Raw genomic sequence first — 26,087 nt, 5'->3', positions numbered from 1 at the left:
TAGTAATGTGAAGAATGCTGTAAATCTTTTATATGTTTCAGCAGTTTGATACAATCATACCTCATTATAACAATCCCTTGAGAATTTTCAACAAGTTGTATCCTGGGGCAGGGGGAGATTTGCTTTATACTTCAAAAATTCAATTTATTTCTCTGTGGCTTTGTTTAAAACCTAGAACCAAGTAAATTCTATAGTTCTATCCCACCTTTAAAGTTTAGTACCGAATTGATGCGTTCTTTGATGAGTAACCTCGTACTCCTTAGATAGTCCCTCGGGATTGAGGATGATTTGCTTCCTGTGCAGCTTTATGGGTTCTCAGGTTGTCAATATGCGAAATGCAGATTCCTCCACAGATAAGACATGGAAAGTGTGGATATAGGTCATATGGAACGATCAGTTGGAGGAGGTAGTATGGAACGAGCTGCCAGAAGAGGTAGTTGAGGCAGGTACTACGATAATGTTTAAGTGACGTTTGGACAGGTACATGGATTGGATAGGTTTAGAAGGATATGGGCCAGGTGCAGGCAGATGGGACTAATGTAGATGGGGCATGTTGGTCAGCGTGGGCAAGGTAGGCCTAAGGGCCTGTTTCCACACCGTAGGACTCTATGACTCTAAGACAGGAGGTGCCTGATAGGATAGGCGAGTAGGGGGTTGGGAGGTGATTTGCTCCATCCTTTGGTTATACAACCTTGTGGTCGTGGGCCAGAGATTCTCAGTAAATAACAAACATGCTGCATTTCTTCAAAGAAGCTTTGAGCACCCTCCTGAATCTTCTCCTCTATCTGCCTGGGGTAATCTCTTCCTACATCAGAGCTCAAAATAGCCACCTCTTCTGAGGGTTTCAAGATTCCAGCCCATGGCCGAAGAGTCATGAATAATTCTCATAACCCAAGTTCATTCATTTAATGCACAGAGTGGAGTTCTATTCTCATTAAAGTAGCAGTCTTTAGATAGAAAATTGGATAGAAAATTGGTTGACAGACAGAAAGCAAAGAGTGGGGATAAATGGGTCCCTTTCAGAATGGCAGGCAGTGACTAATGGGGTACCGCAAGGCTCGATGCTGGGACCGCAGCTATTTACAATATACATTAATGACTTAAATGAAGGGATTAAAAATACCACTAGCAAATTTGCAGATGATACAAAGCTGGGTGATAGTGTGAACTGTGAGGAAGATGCTATGAGGTTGCAGGGTGACTTGGACAGGTTGTGTGAGTGGCCGGATGCATGGCAGAACCAGTTTAATGTGGATAAGTGTGAGGTTATCCACTTTGGTGGTAAGAATAGGAAGGCAGATTATTATCTGAATGGTGTCAAGTTAGGAAAAGGGGACGTACAATGAGATCTGGGTGTCCTAGTACATCAGTCACTGAAAGGAAGCATGCAGGTACAGCAGGCAGTGAAGAAAGCCAATGGAATGTTGGCCTTCATAACAAGAGGAGTTGAGTATAGGAGCAAAGAGGTCCTTCTGCAGTTGTACAGGGCCCTAGTGAGACCGCACCTAGAGTACTGTGTGCAGTTTTGGTCTCCAAATTTGAGGAAGGATATTCTTGCTGTTGAGGGCGTGCAGTGTAGGTTTACTAGGTTAATTCCCGGAATGGCGGGACTGTCATATGTTGAAAGACTGGAGCGACTAGGCTTGTATACACTGGAATTCAGAAGGATGAGAGGGGATCTTATCGAAACATATAAGATTATTAAGGGGTTGGACACGTTAGAGGTAGGAAACATGTTCCCAATGTAGCACCGTGAGTCAAATCATTGTGAATTGTTGACAACTCATCTATCACTGTCAATATAAATATACTTGTTCATTAGATCTGTATAACTTTGAAGGTACACAGGAGCCACCAGCCAAGTCAGATGCTGCCTTCAGTATTTGAATAGCATGGAGCCTGTAAAGTTGATCTGCACCTCACTCACATTTATTCACATTTCTCCTTTATATGCCCAGAAATCATCATAGCACAAGTCTGCAATCTCAATCTTTGAAAGCCACAGCTTTTTGAGGGACATAATAAACCTTGTGTGGAGAAGGAATTTCATAAGTTCACTTTTTAAAAGGTTTACTGTGATTTCCTCTTGTGCTGAGTGTCCCACCAGAGTGAAAAGGCTCTCTCTGACTACTTTATTCAGCACGACAAGAAGGCATTCTACAGAATCTATCCCTTTGGAGATGCTCTGCAAATACTCTGGACAGTCTCCTACAACTCAAAGTACATCAAGTTTATAGACTCTTATGAACAAAGAGACCAGCAGGTTTAAAAGCAATTGCAATAACAACAACGACAGAGTGTTGGTAATATTTTGGGTGCAAACAAATGATTTGATTGAATTACATATTTACGATGACTGCATATCTTACAATCCTACAACCTTGCATCATTCTGCTGTTTTACACACATATCCATTTATCTAGTTGGTAAGATTTTAGTGGTTGGTAAGATTTTATAGTCCATCATTAAGGATAAGGTTTTAGGACACTGGGAACCACATGATAATATAGGTCGATAATATATATCTTGCCTGACAAATCTGTTGGAATTCTTTGAGGAAGTAGCAAGCAGGATTGCCCGACAAAGGAGAGTCAGTGGATGTTCTTTACTTGGATTTTAAAAAGGCCTCTGATATGGTGCTGCACATGAGGCTGCTAAACAAGATAGGAGTCCAGGGTATTAGAGGCAAGGTACTAGCATGTATCGAAAACTGGCAGACGGCAAAGAGTGGGAATAAAGGGGGGCTTTTCTGGTTGGCGGGTGGTGACTAATGGTGTTCCACAGGGGCTGGGGTTGGGTTCTCTAATTTTCATGGTACATGTTTTAATGATCTGGATAATGGAATTAATGGCTTTGTGGCATGGTTTGCGGATGATATGAAGACAGATGGAGGGGCAGGCAGTGTTGAAGAGGCAGAGTGTCTGCAGAAGGACTTGGGCAGGTTGGGAGAGTGGACAAAGAAATAGCAAATGGAATACTGTGTAGCAAGTGGATGGTCATGCACTTTGGTAGAAGGAAAAGGGAGTAAACAATTTTTTTAATGGGGAAAGGATTTAGAAATTGGAGGTGCAGAGGGATTTGGGAGTGCTGGTGCAGGATTTTTGAAAATATTACTTTGCAGGAGTAGATAAGTTCATAAGTTATAGGAGCCGAATTAGGTCATTTGGCGCATCAGGTCTACACCACCATTCAATTATGGCTGATCTATCGCTCCCTCCTAACCCCATTCTCCTGCCTTCCCCCCATAACCTCTGACACCCAAATTAATCAAGGATTTGTCAATCTCTGCCTTAAAAATGTCGATTGACCTGGCCTCCACAGGATTCCACAGATTCACCACCCTCTGACGAAAGAAAGAAAGATAAGAAGGAAGGCAAATGCAATGTTAGCATTCATTTCAACAATATAAAAGCAAGGATATAATATTGAGGCTTTGTAAGATGCTGGTCAGACCACATTGGAATATTATGAGCACTTTTGGGCTTCATATCTAAAGAAAATTGTGTAGGAAAAAAACTGCAGATGCTGGTATAAATCGAAGGTAGACACAAAATGCTGGAGTAACTCAGCGGGCCAGGCCGCATCTCAGGAATCTTATGATCTTTTGACTTATGATCTTATGATTTATCATTATAATTTACTCTGTGAACAAGGAATTTCATTCATCCTGGTGTGTATGACAATAAACTAAACTAACATCCTAAATTGACAAGATACCTCTGAATATTCAAACACCTTTAATAGGATAAAGTAATCGATAGAGACTGACTGTCTAAAAGTTTCTGAGGACTGAAAATCCAAACACCAAAATTATTATTGTGAGGATTGATTCTTTGGGTACACAAATATCTCAATGATTGACAGACAGGGCAAATACAATTATTGATGTGCTAAATGATAAAACATGTTTGCTCTGGAACTTTCTTTGATTTCTGACACAACGGTGCTTTGATCTCATCGCAATGATGCAAAACAACTTGGCTGAAGATGTCTGATGCCTGGCTTGATGTCGGTCAATTAACATAACCTCGTTATCTTGGTCTGTGCATACCAGAATGTCTCGTGGTCATGTCAGTTTACAAACCATATCACTTGAACAGCCTCCCGCTGAAAGCCAATAGCCTGTCCTCTCTACACAGCACTGTTTGGTTACAGAGCTGTCCTTTTCATTTCAAAGTTGATTACTGCTCGTAGTTTATATTTGAACTGTTTTTGAAGACTGCTTCTCATTTGTCTGCTGTCCGCATAATTCTTGAACAATGTTCGATGGCTAACAATCCCTAAAGGGCACCATGTTTTAAGAACTAAGTAAAAGGCTTTGGAGATGAGTAAAATGATTTTAGAAACAAAGAACTGCTGTAATGATTTCAGGCTTGACAAACTTTAGTCTGGCCGTATAGACTAGTAGTCTATTCGACTGCAGTAGACTAGAAAAGATGGGCATATTCTCTGTGGTACAAACAGCTTCTGAGAAAAACTTGTAGAAGTATTTAAAAGGGTCTTGACAGAGCAAAACTGTTGCTGTCAGAAGAGGAGGCAAGAATTAAGGGACATAGAAGGAAGGTCATTGATAAAATAATCAGAAGTGACACGAGGATCATTTTCTTTTACAGAGCAACTGTTAAAGTCTGGAATGCACGTCTGGAAGGGGGGGGGGGTGGTGGGTTTAGCGAAGAACAAATAAATTGCAGCATTCAGAAGGAAGCTGCATGCGTGTGTAACTTGAAACATTTCTGGACGATGTGAAGCTGGATGGCTCTTGCAGAGAGCCCGTGCAGATATGAGAGGCAAAATGGCCCCTTTCCATTCTGTAACCATTCTGTTATTCTGCAAAAACACAAGAAAATAAGGGATAGCCCATCTGTTTCTGCATGGTTTTGATACAATTTCAAAGGGAATGATCAAAGAGAATATTAAAGCTTAATGAACAGAATTTTTTTTACCCACTTGATCTAGTTCTATCTCTTTGTAATCTGGATCTCTCTTTCGCAATGCTTCCCAATTCAGTATAATCTTGGCAATGCAACTCCTTATTTTTTCATCTATTCAAAAACATAATGAAAAGTTAAGAACGCAGTACAGATCCCTAGGGAATTCATTAGTCAAATCCTGCCAGTGGACAGGAAGTGAATTCATCTGCCTGTTTTTCATTATCTTAATGTATACCATTCTCCGGAATCTGAGGTGGGGTGGAATATTTTTGCTTAATATTGACTGATAAATACACAAATATTTGATATTTTATTGTTATTAAGCAAACCTAGCTCTCTCTATTATAATGTAAGTAATTGAATTGAGCATAATGATTAATTTTAAATTTAAAAAAAATTGTATTCCTCGAACCAGTATAAGTGCAGCTGGCTCCTATCCTGTGGGTGTTCTACAGCTGCCTGCAAAAATGATTCAAATTGTCAGCATGCATAAAGACTTCTTTAACCAGATATATCTGCGTAACTCTTGCACAGTAAAAACACACCAGGATGGCTACCAGGTACATTAAGGTTCTCCAGCAAAAGACAAATATAAGTCGGCAAAACCTTCATTTTGGAAGGTTCTACCACACAAGGTAGAAGCTCCAGTACTTTGCATAGAGATGCAGACCGATGAACATGATAATAATGATGCCGAAAATTAAAAGAACTTCAATGTGGTGTTGTGACAGGATATTTATTTTAACTGTCGCATATTTATGAACAAAATAATTAATTGAAAAATGTGTTCTATTTAGGGAGAAAAGTATGATGGTCGAAAAGCAGATGTCTGGAGCTGTGGTGTCATCCTTTTTGCACTCTTGGTGGTAAGTCTTTAAAGAATTTTACTTCCTTCTGAAAAATATGGAATGATCTTTTGATGCGCAGAAGATTACTGTTTTGGTATGTGTTGGCTTATTGTACTTTCAACTATTTTCTTCCATTTCTGCTCTTGGAATTAATGATAATTTTATGCAGTGCATTTGTTCAAGTTATTCTGTTGTGAAGATGTGCTGCTGTGCTGCAAAGCAGCGGTGAGTGCGGTACCCAGAGGGTTTAATTTGACAGCATTATCATTTGTCTCCATATCAGATTGTCTGCACGTGTAGAGATGTTGATGGATATATTTGGCCCCTAGTAATCTATCAGATATCTTCAGCAATTAAAGTGAGATGATGCTCAACTGTTCGGGTTGGCCTGCCTAAACCGGAATTCCATCAAGGACTGGAGCCTACACAGAATATTTGGTTAGTTTTAGACAATAGACAATAGGTGCAGGAGTAGGCCATTCGGCCCCTCAAGCCAGCACCACCATTCAATGTGATCATGGCTGATCATTCTCAATCAGTACCCCGTTCCTGCCTTCTCCCCATACCCCCTGGCTTCGCTATCCTTAAGAGCTCTATCTAGCTCTCTCTTGAATGCATTCAGAGAATTGGCCTCCACTGCCTTCTAAGTCAGTGAATTCCACAGATTTACAACTCTCTGACTGAAAAGGTTTTTCCTCATCTCCGTTCTAAATGACCTACCCCTTATTCTTAAACTGTGGCCCCTGGTTCTGGACTCCCCCAACATTGGGAACATGTTTCCTGCCTCTAACATGTCCAACCCCTTAATAATCTTATATGTTTCAATAAGATCCCCTCTCATCCTTCTAAATTCCAGTGTATACAAGCCTGGCCGCTCCAGTCTTTCAACATATGACAGTCCCGCCATTCCGGGAATTAACCTAGTAAACCTACGCTGCACGCCCTCAATAGCAAGAATATCCTTCCTCAAATATGGAGACCAAAACTGCACACAGTACTCCAGGTGCGGTCTCACTAGGGCCCTAAACAACTGCAGAAGGACCCAAAGGAACCACTTGATCAGTAGATTTTTAAATAATCTTATACTATGCCTGTGAGAAGGACGGCTGAACTGGTGTTTTGCAATGATCTGCAATGATTCAATATATGATGAGTGAAAGAAATTCTTCTTCAGATCATGCATGTGCAACAGTAGAAATGTCATTTCTAATTGGATTCAATTCAGAGAGAGCATTTCATGCCTTAAATGTTAGGTTAAGTTAAAAGAGATATAAAATTAGGTAGAATTCATATAGATCAAGGAATAATCTATTGGTGTTATGACTAGCGATTAAGCAATATAATTTAGTGCATGAAGTTAGGGATCACAAATCTTAAGCAGTCCCTTGGGATAGAGGGTGACTTGTTTGCTTTCCAGTTTGCTAGTGCATGTGGTGACTGATAAGGCCAATGTGCAACATTGCTTCTCTTCTCCAATGGACCAGGGGGTAGTTTGTGAGGTGTGAGTTTGTTCCACTGCTTTCTCTGAGCTGTTGCGTGCTCCCAGATCATAGACTTGAAGTTCATGGTGCTATGGAGAATGCATCCAAGAAATCGTGGGAGTCAGTGGGATGATGACATCTGTGAATTTTCAGTTTATCCACCTGGTAATCCCTTCACACGACAGAGTGTCTCTTCTGGGAGACCAGCCTCAAAGCAAACCAAGTGTCATCATGGTCTCGGTGCTGTGCATATTATGCTGGTGCTGTTGTTGGTTCACTTACCCTGTCAGCTCATTTTGAGTTTGAATTTAGTTTATTGTCACATGTACTGAGTGAGGTATAATAAAAAGCATTTGTTGCATGCTAACTAGTCAGCAGAAAGACAATACATGATAAAGGGAATAATGTGAATAACGTTTAGTGCAAGATAAAGCCCAGTAAAGTCCGATCAAAAATAGTCCAAGGGTCTCCAATGAGGTAGATAGGGCTGCTCTCTAGTTGTTGATAGGGTGGTTCAGTTGCCTGATAACAGCTGTACTTCTATACCTCTTGCCTGGAGAGGGGAGAAGAGGGAGCAGCCTGTGTGCGACTTGTCCTTGATTATGCTGGTGGTCTTGCCGAGGCAACGTGAAGTGCAAATAAAGTCAATGGAAGGGAGGTTGGTTTGTGCAGATGGTCTTGTCTACATCCACAGTTCTCTGCAATTTCTTGCAGTCTTGGATGGAGCTGTTCCCAAACCATGCTGTGATTCATCCTGATAAAATGTTTCCAGGATTTTGCAGAATCTCAAATCTCTGGTATCTTCCCAGTGCGTTGAGGTGGCTGCTGTAGTATAGTTTCAGAAGAACATTGGAAACCAGGAACCACTGCTGCCTGTTGGACCATGCGTTTGTATCAACTTTGAGGTATTGATCTTTAAACACGTTTTTCTTCTGATATTAAGAGACTGTGCTGATGGTGATGGAGAATTTCATTGTCAATGGTTACATTTACTGAACAGAGGCTTCCAAGATTTGAGAAGTACATATTTTCCAGGGTCTCATTATGGACATTTATCATCAGATGGTTGTATTGCACGGCAGGGGCAGATTAATAATAGACCTTTGTTTTCCAGATGTTGAGTGTTAGGCCATCCTTTTGTGTGTTTCATTGAACAAGTCTCCAGTGACCTGGACAAGAACATAAAATGCAATACAGTGGCACCGGTAATGGAGCTGCCTAATCAACAGTTCTAGAGACCAGAGTTTAACCCTAACCTTGGATACTGCATGTGGAGTCTTAGTTCTCCTTGTGAATCTGTGGGTTTCCCCCCGCACCCTAAAAATGTGCAGTTTGGTAGATTAATTGGTTCTGTAGATTGCCTCTTATGATAGAATCTAGGTGGAATTGATGAGAAAGTGGATGGAGTAAAACATGGGAATAGTGTAGGATTAGTGTCAATAAGTGATTGATGGTAGCACGGGCTTGTTGGACCGAAGGGTCTGTTTCTGTGCTGTGTCTTTCCATGACTCAACAAATCTAATTCAGCCAGTCCAGCAGTGTCTGGATGAGATAAAGAGAAACCAGTTAATATTTCGGGTCAGGGATTCTTTGTCGGAACTAACTGGGAGCTTGGCTCCGAACACATATACACATAAAGCTTTTGCATACTGCAGCTCAACTGATGAGGTTGCTTGATCTTTATTTGCACTTAGATGACGTTATACAGTCATACAGCACGGAAACAGGCCATTCGGCCCGACTTGCCTATACCAACCAAGGTGCCCCATGTTCACTAATTCCACCTGCCTGCGTTTGACCCATATCAGTCCAAACCTTTCCTTTTCATGTACCTGTCCAAATGGCTTTTAAATATTGTTATAGTTTCTGCCTCAAGTACCTCTTCTGGCAGCACAGTCCACATACCCTGCACCCTCGGTGTGAACAAGGTTGAACAGTTTTCCATTAGAAAAGAAGACACAAAGTGCTTGAGTAGCTCAGCGGGTCAGGCAGTGCCTTTAAAGAACATGGGCAGGTGATGTTTTGGGTCAGGACTGAACAAGGAGTTACTTAAGATAGACACAAAAAGCTGGAGTAACTCAGCGGAACAGGCAGCATCTCTGGAAAGAAGGAATTACTTAAGCTCTTTGTGTCTTATTTTGTAACAAGATGCTGCCTGACCCGCTGTGTTATGCCAACAATTAGTGTCCTTTTTTGTAAACCAGTATCTGCAGTTCCTAGTTTTCTATTAGGCCTGTCACTTCGCACCACTTGATGTGAGGCAGGGCTTTGCAGTGAGAAAGATAGTGAAAAGTGTAGGGCAACTGCAAGTGATACTCCCTGCTATTCTTTAACGTTGTTACATAGTGAAGACTACACCCACTGTGCAGTTCAGGCAACTGCTCTTGGCCATTATTTGTTTGAGGGAAAACCCTGGTGAAGAGAGGCAAGGAAAACCTTTGGTAATTGTAACTTAAACTACCTCTGGAAGAACTCAGCGGTCAAGCGGCATCCTTCAAGGCAAAGCGATAGGAGACATAGGGGGCAGTACGATGGCATAACGGTTAAGCTGCTGCCTTACAGTGCCAGAGACCCAGGTTTGATCCTGACGACAGGTGCTGCTAGTAGTGAGTTTGTACGTTCTCCCTGTGACTGCATGGATTTTCTCCAGGAGCCCCAGTTTCCTCCTACATTCCCAAGAAGTGCAAATTTGTGGGTTATGTGGCTTCTGTAAATTGTCCCGAGTGTGAAGGATAGATCGAGTGTTCAGGTGATTGTGGAACAATTAAACGGAGAAGGAACCTTCTCGAAATATGAGTATTTTGTTTTTAAAGACCCTGATTGATATTTTAATTGATCTGAGTGAGCATGGTACAACGAGAGGAGTGGCCCTTGGGAGTGCACAAGCCCCCCTCTGCCCTCAGCTCCCTTCCTTCTGTCCTGTAAAACCTTCACTAAAACCACTAGCTACAAACAAATTTCTGCCAACTATCATGGCGACCAGCTACCGGTTGTTCGTTGCTTACCCCATTACAGATGGAGAGATGACCAGCAGCCTAAAACTGGCTCAGGAGTTAAAATTGCTGACGTCTTAAGTGCTGAGGTCAGGGCATTTTGAACCTCATCTACCTTTCCTCACCCTGACATGGCATGTTGATGCTCCATACCTGTCCGATTCCTCCTTTGCAATATTCTGTTCAGATTAACAGTTGTGAGCTGGGCATCAGTCTGCCGCCTGTGCCAGCCATTTTGCTGGATTTCATACGACTAATGTAATATTTCATTTTCATCGGGTACGGTTTCCTCCCACACTCCAAAGACGTACAGGTATGTAGGTTAATTGGCTGGGTAAATGTAAAAATTGTCCCTAGTGGGTGTAGGATAGTGTTAATGTACGGGGATCACTGGGCGGCACGGACTTGGAGGGCCGAAAAGGCCTGTTTCCGGCTGTAGATATATGATATGATATGAATATCATGTATACCGAAAAGTAACCTAGCATAAAAATTACACTTAGTTTTCAGGTTTTCATGTTGACACATTTCACAGTTCACTGGTTTAATGATTAGTTCACCGCCGGAAATATGGTCACAAATTACTTTTGGGCATTTTGATTGCTTTATGATTGCAATTGTCAGATAAAATATGAAAGATTAAAATATAAGGTAATGAAGGACTTTTAATTTAGTTTAGACTTCTTGAAAATGTTAGAGCATTGACAGAAAAAGACACAAAGTGCTAGACACAAAGTGCCTAGTGAATCAGGCAGCATCTCTAAAGGACACGAATAAGCAACTTTTCAGGTCAGGACCTTCTTCAGACTTCTGAATATAGCAAAGGCAATTAAAAAATATATATTGATGGACACTACTTCATGCCTTTTGCATTCCAGAAGAACTCCTAAAAAGTTGAAATGTTTTAAATTCTTGATTCCTGTTGTAGATAAAAAAAATCCCTGTTGTAGATTTGTCATGACATCGCTCTGGAGTAGTATCTGTTGTTCTTTAGTCTTAGCACCTTTTGTTCCAAGGAAAAGGCATATAAATTGGCCATAAGAAGCAGCAAACCAGAGGACTGGGTGAAATTTAGAACTCAACAGAGGAGGACAAAGGGGTTAGTTAAGAGGGGGGAAAAAGAGCATGAAAGAAAGCTTGAGGGGAATATAAAAACTGACTAAAAGCATATCTTTTAGATATGTAAAAAGGAAAAGATTAGTGAAGACGAATGTAGGTCCTTTACAATCAAACACAGGTGAATTTATAATGGGAACCAAAGAAATGGCAGAACAGTTAAAGGAGTACTTTGGTTCTGTCTTCACTAAGGAAGACACAAATAATCTCCCAAAAATACTAGGGGACCGAAGACCTAATGGGAGGGAGGAAATGAAAGAAATCCACATTAGTCAGGAAATTATGTTAGGTACACTGTTGTGACTGAAGGCAGATAAAATCCCCTGGGCCTGCATCCCAGAGTACTCAAGGAGGTGGCCCTAGAAATCATGGATGCATTGGTGATCATTTTCCAATGTTCTCTCGACTCTGGATCAGTTCCTGTGGGCTGGAGGGTAGCCAATGTAACTATACTATTTAAGAAAGGAAAGAGTGAGAAAACTGGGAATTATAGACCAGTTAGCTATCGGTAATGGAGAAGATGCTTGAGTCGATTGTTAAAGATGTTATAGCAGCGCATTTGGAAAGCAGTGACAGATAGGTCATAGATGGATGGATAGATCCAGCATGGATTAAATGCTTGAGGTCAGGACCTTCTTGCTTGACTAATCTTCTGGAATTTTTTGAGGATGTAACAAGTACATGTAACAAGGCACATTCCTTGTATATGCATACTTGGCCAATAAACTTATTCATTCATCCATTCATTCATTCATTCATTCATTCATTCATTCATTCATTCATTCATTCATTCATTCATTCATTCATTCAAGTACAATGGATATGGGAGAGCCAGTGGATGTGGTGTATCTGGACTTTCAAAAAGTCTTTGACAAGGTCCCACCCAAGATATTAGTGTGCAAAATTAGAGCACCTGGTATTAGGGGTAGGGTATTGACATGGAGAGAGAACTGGCTGGCAGACAGGAGGCAAAGAGTAAGAATTAACGGGTCCTTTTCAGAATGCCAGGCAGTGACTAGTGGGGTGCCACAAGGCTCAGTGCTGGGACCCCAGTTATTTACAATATATATTAATGATTTAAATGAAGGAATTAAAAGTAACGTTAGCAAATTTGCAAATGACACAAAGCTAGGTGCAGTGTTTGCTGTGATGGGGATGCTATGAGGCTGTAGGGTGACTTGGATAGGTTGGGTGAGTGGGCAGATGCATGGCAGATGCAGTATAATGTGGATAAATGTGAGGTTATCCACTTTGGTGGCAAGAACAGGAAGGCTGATTATTAACTGAACGGTGTCAGATTAGGCAAAAGGGAGGTGCAACAAGACCTGGGTATGCCTGTACATCAGTCACTGAAAGTAAGCATGCAGGTACAGCAGGCAGGGAAGAAAGCTAAGGGAAGGTTGGGCTTCATTGCGAGAGGATTTGAGTTTAGGAGCAAGGTGGCCCTACTGCAGTGTACAGGGCCCTGGTGAGCCCACCCCTGGAGTATTGTGTGCAATTTTGGTCTCCTAATATGAGGAAGGGCTTTATTGTTATTGAGGGAGTGCAGCATAGGTTCACCAGGTTAATTCCCAGGATGGCGGGACTGACAGCCGATGAAAGAATGGGTCGACTGGGCTTGTATTCACTGGAATTTAGAAGGATGAGAGGGGATCTTATAGAAACATATAAAATGATTAAAGGATTGGACAGGCTAGATGTAGGAAAAATGTTCCTGATGTTGAGGGAGTCCAGAACCAAGGGTCGCAGATTAAGAATAAGGGGTAGGCCATCTGACTTGGATGAAGGGATTCAAAGTAACATTAGCAAATTTGCAGATGACAAAGCTGTGAGGAAGATGCTATGAGATTGCAGGGTGACATGGACAGGCTGTGTGAGTGGGCGGATGCATGGCAGATGCAGTTTAATGTGGATAAGTGTGAGGTTATCCACTTTGGTGGTAAGAATAGGAAGGCAGATTATTATCTGAATGGTGTCAAGTTAGGAAAAGGGGACGTACAACGAGATCTGGGTGTCCTAGTGCATCAGTCACTGAAAGGAAGCATGCAGGTACAGCAGGCAGTGAAGAAAGCCAATGGAATGTTGGCCTTCATAACAAGAGGAGTTGAGTATAGGAGCAAAGAGGTCCTTCTACAGTTGTACAGGGCCCTAGTGAGACCGCACCTGGAGTACTGTGTGCAGTTTTGGTCTCCAAATTTGAGGAAGGATATTCTTGCTATTGAGGGCGTGCAGCGTAGGTTTACTAGGTTAATTCCCGGAATGGCGGGACTGTCGTATGTTGAAAGACTGGAGTGACTAGGCTTGTATACACTGGAATTTAGAAGGATGAGAGGGGATCTTATTGAAACATATAAGATTATTAAGGGGTTGGACACGTTAGAGGCAGGAAACATGTTCCCAATGTTGGGGGAGTCCAGAACCAGGGGCCACAGTTTAAGAATAAGGGGTAGGCCATTTAGAACAGAGATGAGGAAAAACTTTTCCAGTCAGAGAGTTGTAAATCTGTGGAATTCTCTGCCTCAGAAGACAGTGGAGGCCAGTTTTCTGAATGCTTTCAAGAGAGAGCTAGATAGAGCTCTTAAGGATAGCGGAGTCAGGGGGTATGGGGAGAAGGCAGGAACGGGGTACTGATTAAGAATGATCAGCCATTATCACATTGAATGGTGGTGCTGGCTCGAAGGGGCGAATGGCCTGCTCCTGCACCTATTGTCTATTGTCTATTTAGGGCTGAGATGAGGAAGCATTTTTTCACCCAGATGGTTGTGAATCTGTGGAATTCTGCCACAGAAGCCAATTCACTAGCTGTTTTCAAGAGGGAGTTAGATTTAGCTCTTGGTGCTAAAGGAATCAAGGGATATGGGGAAAAAGCAGGAACTGGTACTGATTTGAGATGATCAGCCATGATCATTTTGTATGGCGGTGCAAGCTCGAAGGACCGAATGACCTAATCCTGTACCTATTTTTCTATGTTTCTAACTCCTAAAATGTTGAAATGTTTTTAATTCTTGATCCCTGTTGTAGATTTGTCATGATATCGCTCTGGAGTAGTGTCTGTTATTCTTTAGTCTTAGCACCATTTGTGCAATTGCAATTTATCAGCTTCAACCAATTGTGACTAAATATGAAATTAATCAAGATTGGTATCAAAATTCAGATTGCCATGACTGATCATAAATACTGGCAAGTGGTTTAGAATTTTTGAATCTCTTAAGGGCTTGCTGCTGAGAGAAATAGATTACAAACCATATGGCCTATCCCCAGTTTGAAAAAACACTGCTCTGTCTCTCATGATCATCAATCACTTTTCTTTGCCAGATCTATCTATCTAGATGCTGCAAATATTAATAGATATTCCAATGTATATTCAAAGTACTTGTAAAATGCAGTTAAGTTGAAACTACCTTTTCAGGTTTTCCTTTTCGCATAAATATGTTTGTTGATGTTGTGTCAAGTATGATGTTGCAAATCAATGACTCTATATTCACTGAAAACATGAACATTTGGGATAGGAATATTTTCTGTTATTTTAACCAGAAGCCTTATTTTCCAAAGTTGGAGGATCACAACATCTTAGAAATAGATTGTTAATTTAAATTGAGTGGGTAATTTTCCAAAGGAAAAGATACATACTGTCTTTTTCATTTCTCTTTTGTTTTCGTTGCGAATCAGCTGCAGAAATAGTGTGTTAACATTCCATTACATTTTGGAATTACGGTGAGCTTAATTATATTAAACTTATTTTACATAACAAGAACATATAATTTGACATTATAGAACAGCCATTTTTCTTTCATCATTATTTAATATGGGGCATGATCTCTGCTTCTTTTCGTTTGACATTAATTACATGGGGTTGTCCTTTGATCAGAAACCTTTTATTTATATCCATCATTAATCATGGCCCAAGGACAAATTGCTGCACACAGCGTCCTGCATTTGATGCTTGATCTTAACCTGAAGAATGCAGAGAGCTCTCTGATTATTTCTTAATGTTATAAAAACCCATAGGGCAACATTAATTTTGAAAGAATGATTTAAAATTTACTTTAGAAGCATGAAAGAATCAACTAATTGAATTCTTAGAGATTATTTTCTTGAGACATTTGAGTAATAGATAGTGGAAAAGCTTCGGGGAATCAATGTGTGAATCATTCATCATTTGATAGGTGGCTCTGACCTGCTCAAGTGCTAGGATGTTTATGTGGCTTGTTACGTTTCCGGTCAACAGTGATCATCACACTCACTCCAGGCCATTGATGGGAATGGTCTCACTGTTGGTAACGTCATTGATTAACAAGGAAAGATGTTTACACTCTCTCATCTCGATACTTGTTGCTTGGCGCATGTAGAATAAAAGTTATTTGCCTTATCAGTCTGGACTTGAATTTTGTAAGATGACGGCTTTCACTTTCTGAGGAGCTGTGAATGGAATTAAACATTGTGGATCATCAATTAGCATCCCAATTTTGAGCTTCGAAGGCAGGAAATATCTTTGAGGAATCAAGATAGATGGAACAGGCTAGTGGTCAATTTTCTCCTCGATTTCCATTGATTTCAAAGAGCCCTGTGCTCTTTGCTACGTGCCCAGTTAACTTGAGCTTTAGTAGCAAGTCTCATTCACTTAGTCTTTGGATTTAGCTGTTAGTTCCATGTTTGGACCACAGATACAATGAGGTCCAGAGCTAAGTGGCTCTGCATCACTCCCCAGGACCCCACCATTCACTGAGAAGGTCCTGCCCTGGTTTGACTTCTCAAAATGCAACACCTTATACTAATCTGGATAAAGCTCCATTAGCCATTCCTTAGCCCAATTGCCCTACTGATCCCAGTTCCTTGTTCATCTCCTGTAGCTCCACACATAGACAAACAATTTGGTTTCTGAGGTGCCCTATTCTCAGTCTAGTTACCCATTTACCCTTAATATACTCAGAAAGTATCTTTGAATTCTCCTTTAATATTATCTACCAGAACAATCTCATGCTCCCTTTTTGCCTTCCTGATTTCCTTCTCAATCCCATCTCCTCGCCTAGGGCTACACTTAACCCCAGCTACATGAGATCCTTTTTCCCTGTGGCTATCAAACTGTATAACTCCTCCCCCTTTCTGTCATGGGTGAGTGTGAGAGGGGAGGTGAATGGGAGGAGTGGGGGGGAGAGGGGAAGGGGGGAGGTGGGGAGTGGGGGAGGGGAGGGTGAGTGACCAATGCAGGAGAGGGTTGGGCCTAACGAGTCCACCCTTTTCTAGTTTTAAATAAAGTGCAGGTGTAAGTTACAAGTCTTCTTTATTTACAGTTTACAGGTGTTACAGTTTCAGAACAAAAGTAAAAAACTACAGGGCAAAATTGCAGAGCAAAGCTACAGCACATAACTACTGAACTTACGGAACAAAGAACTGAAAAATGGACTTTTGTATCTGCTTAGGATGTATTAGGCTATCAATCTTTGTGGCACCTCTTACTGGCTCAAACCCAATTACCCATGTTGTGTCCTTTCCTTATTGGTCGTGATCCCAGGGGGCTGGATGGCATTACCTCATTACCTTCGACCTGTGAAGGGTTGTTGTTCACAGTTCTGTCTCGGTTCTTATCAGTTGTAACCTTGAGTTCACAAGCTGTTCTTTGTCTCTGTGCTCAAGTCCCCAAACTGTTCCTTTCAAGGAGTCAACAGTTTGTAACAAAACTCACTCACTCCAGCAATTCTCTGCAAACCCCATCAATTCTTTGCAACCCCCACAGACCCACTGCATATTGCCTACGGAAACTTTCCTGAACACACATGACAGAGTCCACCCCGTCTATGGCAGTGGCACTATGCAGTTCCAGTCTATATTGGGAATGTTAAAATCTCCTACTGTGACAACACTATTAATCTTGCAGCAGTCGAAAGCCTTCCGGCATATTAGTTCCTCAAATTCCCATTGACTAAATGGGGGCCTATAGTAGAATCCTATCAAGGTGATCATCCCCTTTTTATTTGTCCGCTCTATCCATAAAACCTCACTGGATGATCCTTCAGTAATGTCACCTTGGACAACTGCCATGATGTTCACCTTAATCAATGAAACAACTCCTCTTATTTTACCCTCATCTCTATCTTGTCTGCAGCACCTATACCCTAGAATATTAAGCTGCCAGTTCTGTTCCTCCTTTAACCAGATTTTTGCAAAGGCTATAACATCCTCGACACACTTATCTTTCCATGCCCTGAATTCGACAATCTTACCCGTCAGATCTATAGCATTTAAATAAATGCAATTTAATCCAACAGTTTTTTCATGCACTCCCTCCTATTCTCCTGCTTATCCTTTCTACTGAACTTGCTGTCATTGACTACTGTATGACTTCCAGCCTCTCACCTCCCTCACTACTGTAACGGATCCCATCTTCTAGCCAGTCTAGTTTAAACCCTCCTGACTCTCAAGAGGAGACCAAGTTTGTTTATCCTTAAATTTCTTCTGGCTGGTTGCAAATGCTTCAGCATTGTCTTTGGGACTTCCATGGGGTGTTCTTTCTGTGTGAAGGATGAGAGGTTCTTGGACCATTGCCCCATAGATTGGTAATTTGTCCACACCATTTGTGGTTGTACGCAGGAGAACAAAAGGCTCTTGATCTGACACCTTGATTGTGGGTCAGTTAAGTATAGGCAAAATCCACTTGTACTTAAATATTGGAGCTTTATAGACAATAGACAATAGGTGCAGGAGTAGGCCATTCGGCCCTTCGAGCCAGCACCACCATTCAATGTGATCATGGCTGATCATTCTCAATCAGTACCCCGTTCCTGCCTTCTCCCCATACCCCCTGATTCCACTATCCTTAAGAGCTCTATCTAGTTCTCTCTTGAATGCATTCAGAGACTTGGCCTCCACTGCCTTCTGAGGCAGTGAATTCCACAGATTTACAACTCTCTGACTGAAAAAGTTTTTCCTCATCTCCGTTCTAAATGGCCTACCTCTTATTCTTAAACTGTGGCCCCTGGTTCTGGACTCCCCTAACATTGGGAACATGATTCCTGCCTCTCACGTGTCCAACCCCTTAATAATCTTATATGTTTTGATAAGATCCCCCCTCATCCTTCTAAATTCCAGTGTATACAAGCTTTGTTTGTTTGTTTTTTAGTTTTGAAGTTATCTTCAATGCTGGTTTTTATTTGTTCTTTTTAATTTTATATTAATTCTTTTTATCTTTTAAATCTGTGCTTATGTGGACTATAAAATATATCGGTATTGATTACTAATTCACTGGAATGTTGCCTTTTGTGTACTATCCATAAGAGTTCATCAATGACGAAATATTAAAAACAGCACACAACAAAAAACTCCCAACACTGTGACTTTTCAAAGTGCTTGAGTGTTGAGTCATGTTCCACCTGATGAGATTTATTTCATGTGTGGCACAAGTTGAAAATATCACTGCAATCATCAGCCCTTAGAACTACTGTTGCTATTATTTTGTACATTGACGTATTGAGCAATGGCTGGTGGAATCTGACTTTCATTATAAAGAATACATGCAGTTGAGGACAGACTGATCAATGATAATTAAAGTCACATGAGCAATTTGCTGCATGTTATTTTTGGATCAGTATATGGTGGTAGGTTTAAATACTATTAAAGTTTATGAATATATATATATATTTCATGAAAGATAGACTCAAAATGCTGTCTGAAGAAGGGTCTCGATCGGAAACGTCACCCATTCCTTCTCTCCAGAAGTGCTGCCTGTCCCGCTGAGTTACTCCAGCATTTTGTGTCTATCTTTGGTTTAAACCAGCATCTGCAGTTCCTTCCTATATATTTCACGGAACAGGAATGTCCATCTTGACTCACTGCTCCCAGCTTGTCCAGACAGTCAACTAGAGACATTTCTGGGTGATTCTGGAAATCAGCTGAGCTGGACAACAAAGAACCCCAAGCTGGTCACTTTATCAAATTAGTACCAACAAAATTAGGAAAAACATGTGTTACCGGATGGCAAGATGAAGTGCCATCGACTGTGATTTATATTCCTTTTTAATTGCTATTTACCTTTGAGATAATCATTTGCATAGTCTGGCCATTCTCAGGATGTGGAATGAGAACAAATTATTTGGTGAAGCAGGCCATGGAACATAATGCAGTTGGAGGGGGAGGAAGAAATCAAAGCATATTTGAGTCATATGAGAAACAACAAGTCCAGAAACGTAAAGCACAATGCTGCTAAATTAAAGAAGGTCAAGAACGGAATCGTACCCAGAGCTTTATCCACAGACTGATCCACAGACTGATTAGAATATATTTGATTCCACAAAATGGCATTTATCCTTGTGTTCTGAGTCTTTCATTGTAACTGAAACACTCTGTCGCTGGCAACATCCCGATGATCTCCTAAGCACCCTCTCCAATGCTATCACATATTTCCTTTAGATTGACCAGAACTGCACAACGGAGGTCTGGCCACTGTTTTATAAAGTTGGAGCATAATGTCCCTGCTCTTGTATTCAATAACACAACAAATGAAGGCCAATATCTCATTTGCCTTCTTGACCACATTATCCACCTGCGTTGTGCCCTTCAAGGATCTTTGGACTTGCATGTCAAGGTCACTCTTTTCCTCAATAATCCCTTGGACCTTGCCTTTCATGGTGTAAATTGTAGCCTCACATGTTTACTCTAAACATGAATTGCCAAAACATTTTTTAGGATTAAATTCCATCCGCCATTTCTCAGCCTGTTTCACTAACATATTGATATCACACTATAATTTGAGACTACCTTTCACACTGTCAACAGCTCCACCAACATTTGTGTAATCTACAAACTTACTGATCGTGTCTCCTGCATCCACATCCAAATCTTTCACGTGTATTACAAATAGCCAATGTCCTAACATCAATCTCTGTTGAATACGACTTGTCATAGCCATCTAATCACAAAATCAATACTCTACCCTTCACCCTCTATCTCCTGTTGCCAATCTGATTTTGGATCAAATTTGCCAACATCCTGGATCCCATGTGCCCTAAGCTTTCGGAGTAGTCTCCAAAATTGGACCATCAACAGCCTGTTTAAATCAGAATCGGTAACAATAGATGACAAAATATCCTCCACGTTAATGCTCAACTTACTCTTCTCCCATTACATTCACAACTGTGCCCCTAAATTCTGCTCTACCTCTATTACCGATGACACCACTGTAGTGGTCTGGAGTTCGAAGATTAATGAAATAAATTACAGGAAGGAGATAGAAATTTGTAACATAGTGTTAAAACAACAATCTCTTCCTTGATGTGAACTAGATGAAGGAGCTAGTTATTGACTTCAGGCAATGGGGTGGTATTCATTCAGTCGGCATCAATGGTGCTGAAGTGGAGATGCGCTTGGAGGTTCAAGTTCCTCAGTGTAAATATCACCAATAATTTGCCCTGATCCAACTACACTGATGCTTTGGCAAGAAAGCATGCCAGTAATGCCTTTACCCCCTCAGGAAACGGAGGAAATTTGGCATGTCCCCAATGACTCTCACTATTTTCTATAGATGCCCTGAGCATCCTAACAGGCTGCATCGCAGCTTGGTTTCGCATCTGCTCTGTACAAGACCATCAGAAATTGCAGAGTTATGTATGCAGCCCAGTCTATCACACAAAAAAAGCCCCTCCTTAAACTACTACCTCAGCACTTCACCACCTCGGAAAAATGGCCAACATAATCAAGGACGATTTAAACCCCAGCCGTTCATGCTTCTCCACTGGGAGAGAATAATTTGTGACACAGGCAAAGCAATGCAGACACAACAATGAAGCATTGTTTGAGAACATAGGAGGTCAATAATGTCAGTGAGAAGAAAGACTGTGAAACAGGGTCAGTGGAACCTGGTTATTCAGTGAGTTATTCTTACTTCTTAGACAATAAGATTGAAAATTATGCTGGAAACAAATATTGGGCACTTTATCACCGTTGATATAATTTGGCCATGTATTACACTCAAGTAACAGTGCTAACACAAATGAAAATCATGTTAAATTGTCTGGGGTTAAATGCCTGGCAGGTGAGACCCAGGAATAGATATTGCTCTACCCCAGATAAGCCAGTTTTCAATAGCATCTTGTTTTTTTTAGAATTGTACAAATACATTTTTTGTTGATTGTATTTCTAGGCTGGTATACAATTGGTTTGCCAGAATATTTTCTCCTGTTGTTAAATTGCCTTACTTTAAAATAATGTTGACGTTTTTCTTTATTAGTTTAAACTGAATGTGACTTTCAGACTATAATTATTGTTGTTATTGGCTGCTAGGAGAATATACAAGGCATTAAATGTACTTTCCTGGCAATTTTTCAGTAATGCCGGGTAATTGCGAATCCCATGGCACTTTATTCCATTAATAGCTCCTATAAATGTGTGTATGCTTTGGTTCATATGGAAAATACTTTCTTTGTTGTGAGCAGTGGGCAAATGTGTCAAGCCAAGCCATTAAACACCCATTCACATTGCACACACTTTAAAGCCCCAGTTATAGTTGGTAAATAAGAGAATTCAAACTGTTGGATTGAATTTGGGATAAGAGTGTTTAGTTTTAAAATTTTAAACACAATAATTACCAAATAAATGTCAAACACTATCAAACGTTTTGAATCCAACTAAAGCTTGTATTATTCTGCCAGAAAAATGAGGCTAGAATATGCGATCTACGTACCATCATGCATTAGGGAACTGAAACGGACTTGGATGGCCGAGGGGGCCTGTTTCCGGCTGTATATATATGAAACAAGCAGCAAACCATTTTGAACTCCACTGCATGATTTTATAGGCCCTTTGGCCCAACTCATCTGTATCGACCAAGTTGCCTACCTGAGTTAATTCCATTTCGCTGAGTTTGGCCCATATATCTAAGCCTTTCCTATCCATATACTACTCCAAATGTATTTTAAATGTTGTAATTGTACCAGCCTCTCCCACTTCTTCATTCACTAAAGGCCCTTTGGCACCTGTTAAATTTTTCCCCCTCTCGCCTTAAATTGTGACCTTTAGTTTTAGACTGCCCTACCCTAAGTACCTCAAAGACCTTTCACTTTTTCTATGTCTCTAATGACTGAGCTGAAGTCAGATGGGTATCTCAGCCAATGAGTTAAGGATCAGGTGGAAGACTACTCCTCTTTCTCATTAACAGGGAAAATAAATTAAATTCTTCAATGAGTCTTCTTTCCTGGCACCTTTTGAAGAAGGATAAAATGGAACTTGGTCTCTGAAACATCAGCAAACTCCAATCTATAAGGTGGTCCCAATTGTGTGACTCTCCCCAGTTAAAAATCACAGCCCACAGAACTGTAGTAAGGTCAGGCAGGTAACAAGTTTTGACCATTATAAATGTCCATTGTCCCAATTTCTGCTAGTGGCCAGTATTAAAATACTCCCAAGATCATTCACTTCACATTTGATTTATTTTCATTGAGGCAGCACCTATTTATCTATTCTGAGCAACCTGAAAATACAATCCCAAATGATTCATCGTGTCAAAGTTATTATATTGCCAAAGCTGTCTTTTATTTCCCTCACTTTTATGATTACCTGAGCTATTTGAGGCAAAAGACCATTATAACGGCAAAAGCAACACTCCAAGAGTAATTAGTTTAACTCTACTCTTCTTTATGGATGAGTTGTCCTGATTCCAGAGAAATTGACTTTAATTGACAGGAAGATTTTCTGAACAGCAATTTAGAACCAAATGGATTTTGCTATCTTACACACGCCACATTATTTTTTTACCCCCAGACTACGTTGTTTCTCTTGCAGATAATGGTTGGCCAACATAGCATAGGTTTTGCAAGGAAACAGCGTGATCCATTTTTATTTATGTTTTATATTTATTCATGTTTCTTTTGTCAAGACTATATGTATTATTGCAGAGACCATCCAATAACCTTTTATTAATGTCTTTGATCATTTGTTTGTTTTGACTACTGCCTGTGTCATCTATCACTTTGGTTTAAACACAAAATTATCATTGTGCTGCACAGTAAAGATGTCCTCCTTCTTGTTTCATCTATATACTAAAACTCTCATTTGTTTGTTTGTTTGTTCCTGAACTACAGCCAAAACGGTACACGATAGTGCGACAATTTTACCTCCCTCCCCCCCCCCCCCCTTACTCACCGTCGTCCCTTTGGTGCTAATGGAAGAAGTTTCATTGAAATCGGTGTTATATTTTTAAAGTTATTCACATTTTAAAGTTTAAATAGAAACATAGAAACATAGAAAATAGGTGCAGGAGTAGGCCATTCGGCCCTTCGAGCCTGCACCGCCATTCAATATGATCATGGCTGATCATTCAGCTCAGTAGCCTGTGCCTGCCTTCTCTCCATACCCCCTGATCCCTTTAGCAAAAAGTGCCACATCTAACTCCCTCTTAAATATAGCCAATGAACTGGCCTCAACTATCTTCTGTGGCAGAGAATTCCACAGACTCACCACTCTCTGTGTGAAGAAATGTTTTCTCATCTCGGTCCTAAAAGACTTCCCCCTTATCCTTAAGCTGTGACCCCTGGTTCTGGACTCCCCCAACATCGGGAACAATCTTCCCGCATCTAGCCTCACATTTATCCACATTATATTGCATCTGCCATCATTAATATACACTGTAAATAACTGGGGTCCCAGCACTGAGCCTTGCGGTACCCCACTAGTCACTGCCTGCCATTCCGAAAAGGACCCGTTTATTCCTACTCTTTGCTTCCTGTCCGCCAACCAATTTTCAGCGCCCGGTGCGGGGACTGTGTGGGTCGGTCGGGGACGAGCTGTCTGTCCGTGGGCGTGGGGAAGAGAGGGGAAGTTTTGTTGCCTCCATCACAGTGAGGGGGTGTTTGGAGTCACTGTGATGGACGTTTGTGTTGGGGTTATGTGTCTTGTGTTCTTTTATTTTTTCTATGACTGCTATGTAGTTTCGTTCGGTACTTCGGTACCGAACGACAAATAAAGCTCTGTTATACCTGTTATTTGCCCACTCGCCTAATCTATCCAAGTCACTCTGCAGCCTCCTAGCATCCTCCTCGCAGCTAACACTGCCACCCAGCTTCATGTCATCCGCAAACTTAGAGATGTTGCATTCAATTCCCTCGTCCAAATCATTAATATACACTGTAAATAACTGGGGTCCCAGCACTGAGCCTTGCGGTACCCCACTAGTCACTGCCTGCCATTCCGAAAAGGACCCGTTTATTCCTACTCTTTGCTTCCTGTCCGCCAACCAATTTTCTATCCACCTCAACACTGAACCCTCAATACCGTGTGCTCGAAAAATTCTATAAGATTCGTCAGACATGATTTGCCTTTGGTAAATCCATGCTGACTTTGTCCGATGATTTCACCACTTTCCAAATGTAATGCTATCACATCTTTAATAACTGACTCTAGCATTTTCCCCACTACCGATGTTAGGCTAACTGGTCTATAATTCCCCGTTTTCTCTCTCCCTCCCTTTTTAAAAAGTGGGGTTACATTAGCTACCCTCCAGTCCTCAGGAACTACTCCAGAATCTAAAGAGTTTTGAAAAATTATCACTAATGCATCCACTATTTCTGAGGCTACTTCCTTAAGCACTCTGGGATGCAGCCTATCTGGCCCTGGGGATTTATCTGCCTTTAATCCATTTAATTTACCTAACACCACTTCCCGACTAACCTGGATTTCCCTCAGTTCCTCCATCTCTTTAGACCCCCGGTCCCCCGCTATTTCCGGCAGACGGTTTATGTCTTCCTTAGTGAAGACAGAACCAAAGTATTTGTTCAATTGGTCTGCCATCTCCTTGTTCCCTCTGATCAATTCACCTGTTTCCGACTGTAAGGGACCTACATTTGCCTTAACTAATCTTTTTCTCATGACATATCTATAAAAGCTTTTGCAGTCTGTTTTTATGTTCCTTGCCAGTTTTCCCCTCATAATCTATTTTCCCTTTCCTAATTAAGCCCTTTGTCCTCCTCTGCTGGACTCTGAATTTCTCCCAGTCCTCTGGTATGCTACTTTTTCTGGCTAATCTGTATGCTTCATCTTTTGTTTTAATACTATCCTTGATTTCCCTTGTTAGCCACGGATGCACTACCTTTCCTGGTTTGTTCTTTTGCCAAACTGGGATGAACACTTGTTGTAGTTCATCCATGCGACCTTTAAATGCCTTCCATTGCATGTCCACCGTCAACCCCTTCTGCATCAATCGCCAGTCTATCTTGGACAATTCACGCCTCATACCCTCAAAGTTACCATTCTTTAAGTTCAGAACACTTGTTTCTGTATCGACTTTGTCACTCTCCATCCTAATGAAGAACTCTACCATATTATGATCACTCTTGCCCAAGGGGCCTCGCACAACAAGACTGCTAACTAACCCTTCCTCATTACTCAATACCCAGTCTAGAATGGCCTGTTCTCTCGTTGGTTCCTCGACATGTTGGTTTAGAAAACCATCTCTCAAACATTCCAAGAAATCCTCTTCCTCAGCACCCCTGCCAGTTTGGTTCACCCAATCTATATGTAGATTGAAGTCACCCATTATAACTGCTGCGCCTTTAGTGCATGCATTTCTAATTTCCTGCTTATCATATCATATCATATCATATATATACAGCCGGAAACAGGCCTTTTCGGCCCTCCAAGTCCGTGCCGCCCAGCGATCCCCGTACATTAACACTATCCTACACCCACTAGGGACAATTTTTTTTTACATTTACCCAGCCAATTAACCTACATACC

At 41.1% G+C, this 26,087-nt stretch overlaps 1 protein-coding gene across 13 annotated transcripts in view; it reads left to right on the top strand.

The window, feature by feature from the left end:
• Positions 1–26,087, top strand: part of LOC144602333 (serine/threonine-protein kinase BRSK2) — a 702,099-nt gene that overhangs the window by 547,380 nt on the left and 128,632 nt on the right. For all 13 annotated transcript variants that reach the window (XM_078415328.1, XM_078415336.1, XM_078415334.1 and 10 more), the window contains exon 7: positions 5,729–5,797. In XM_078415328.1, the coding sequence (XP_078271454.1) occupies positions 5,729–5,797 (69 nt within the window). The remainder of the gene's footprint in view (positions 1–5,728; positions 5,798–26,087) is intronic.

This window comes from Rhinoraja longicauda, chromosome 18, assembly GCF_053455715.1.
Source record: "Rhinoraja longicauda isolate Sanriku21f chromosome 18, sRhiLon1.1, whole genome shotgun sequence".
Classification (NCBI taxonomy): domain Eukaryota; kingdom Metazoa; phylum Chordata; class Chondrichthyes; order Rajiformes; family Arhynchobatidae; genus Rhinoraja; species Rhinoraja longicauda.
The sequence above is the reverse complement of the archived record's forward strand: the minus strand, read 5'-3'. Positions and strand labels throughout refer to the sequence as shown.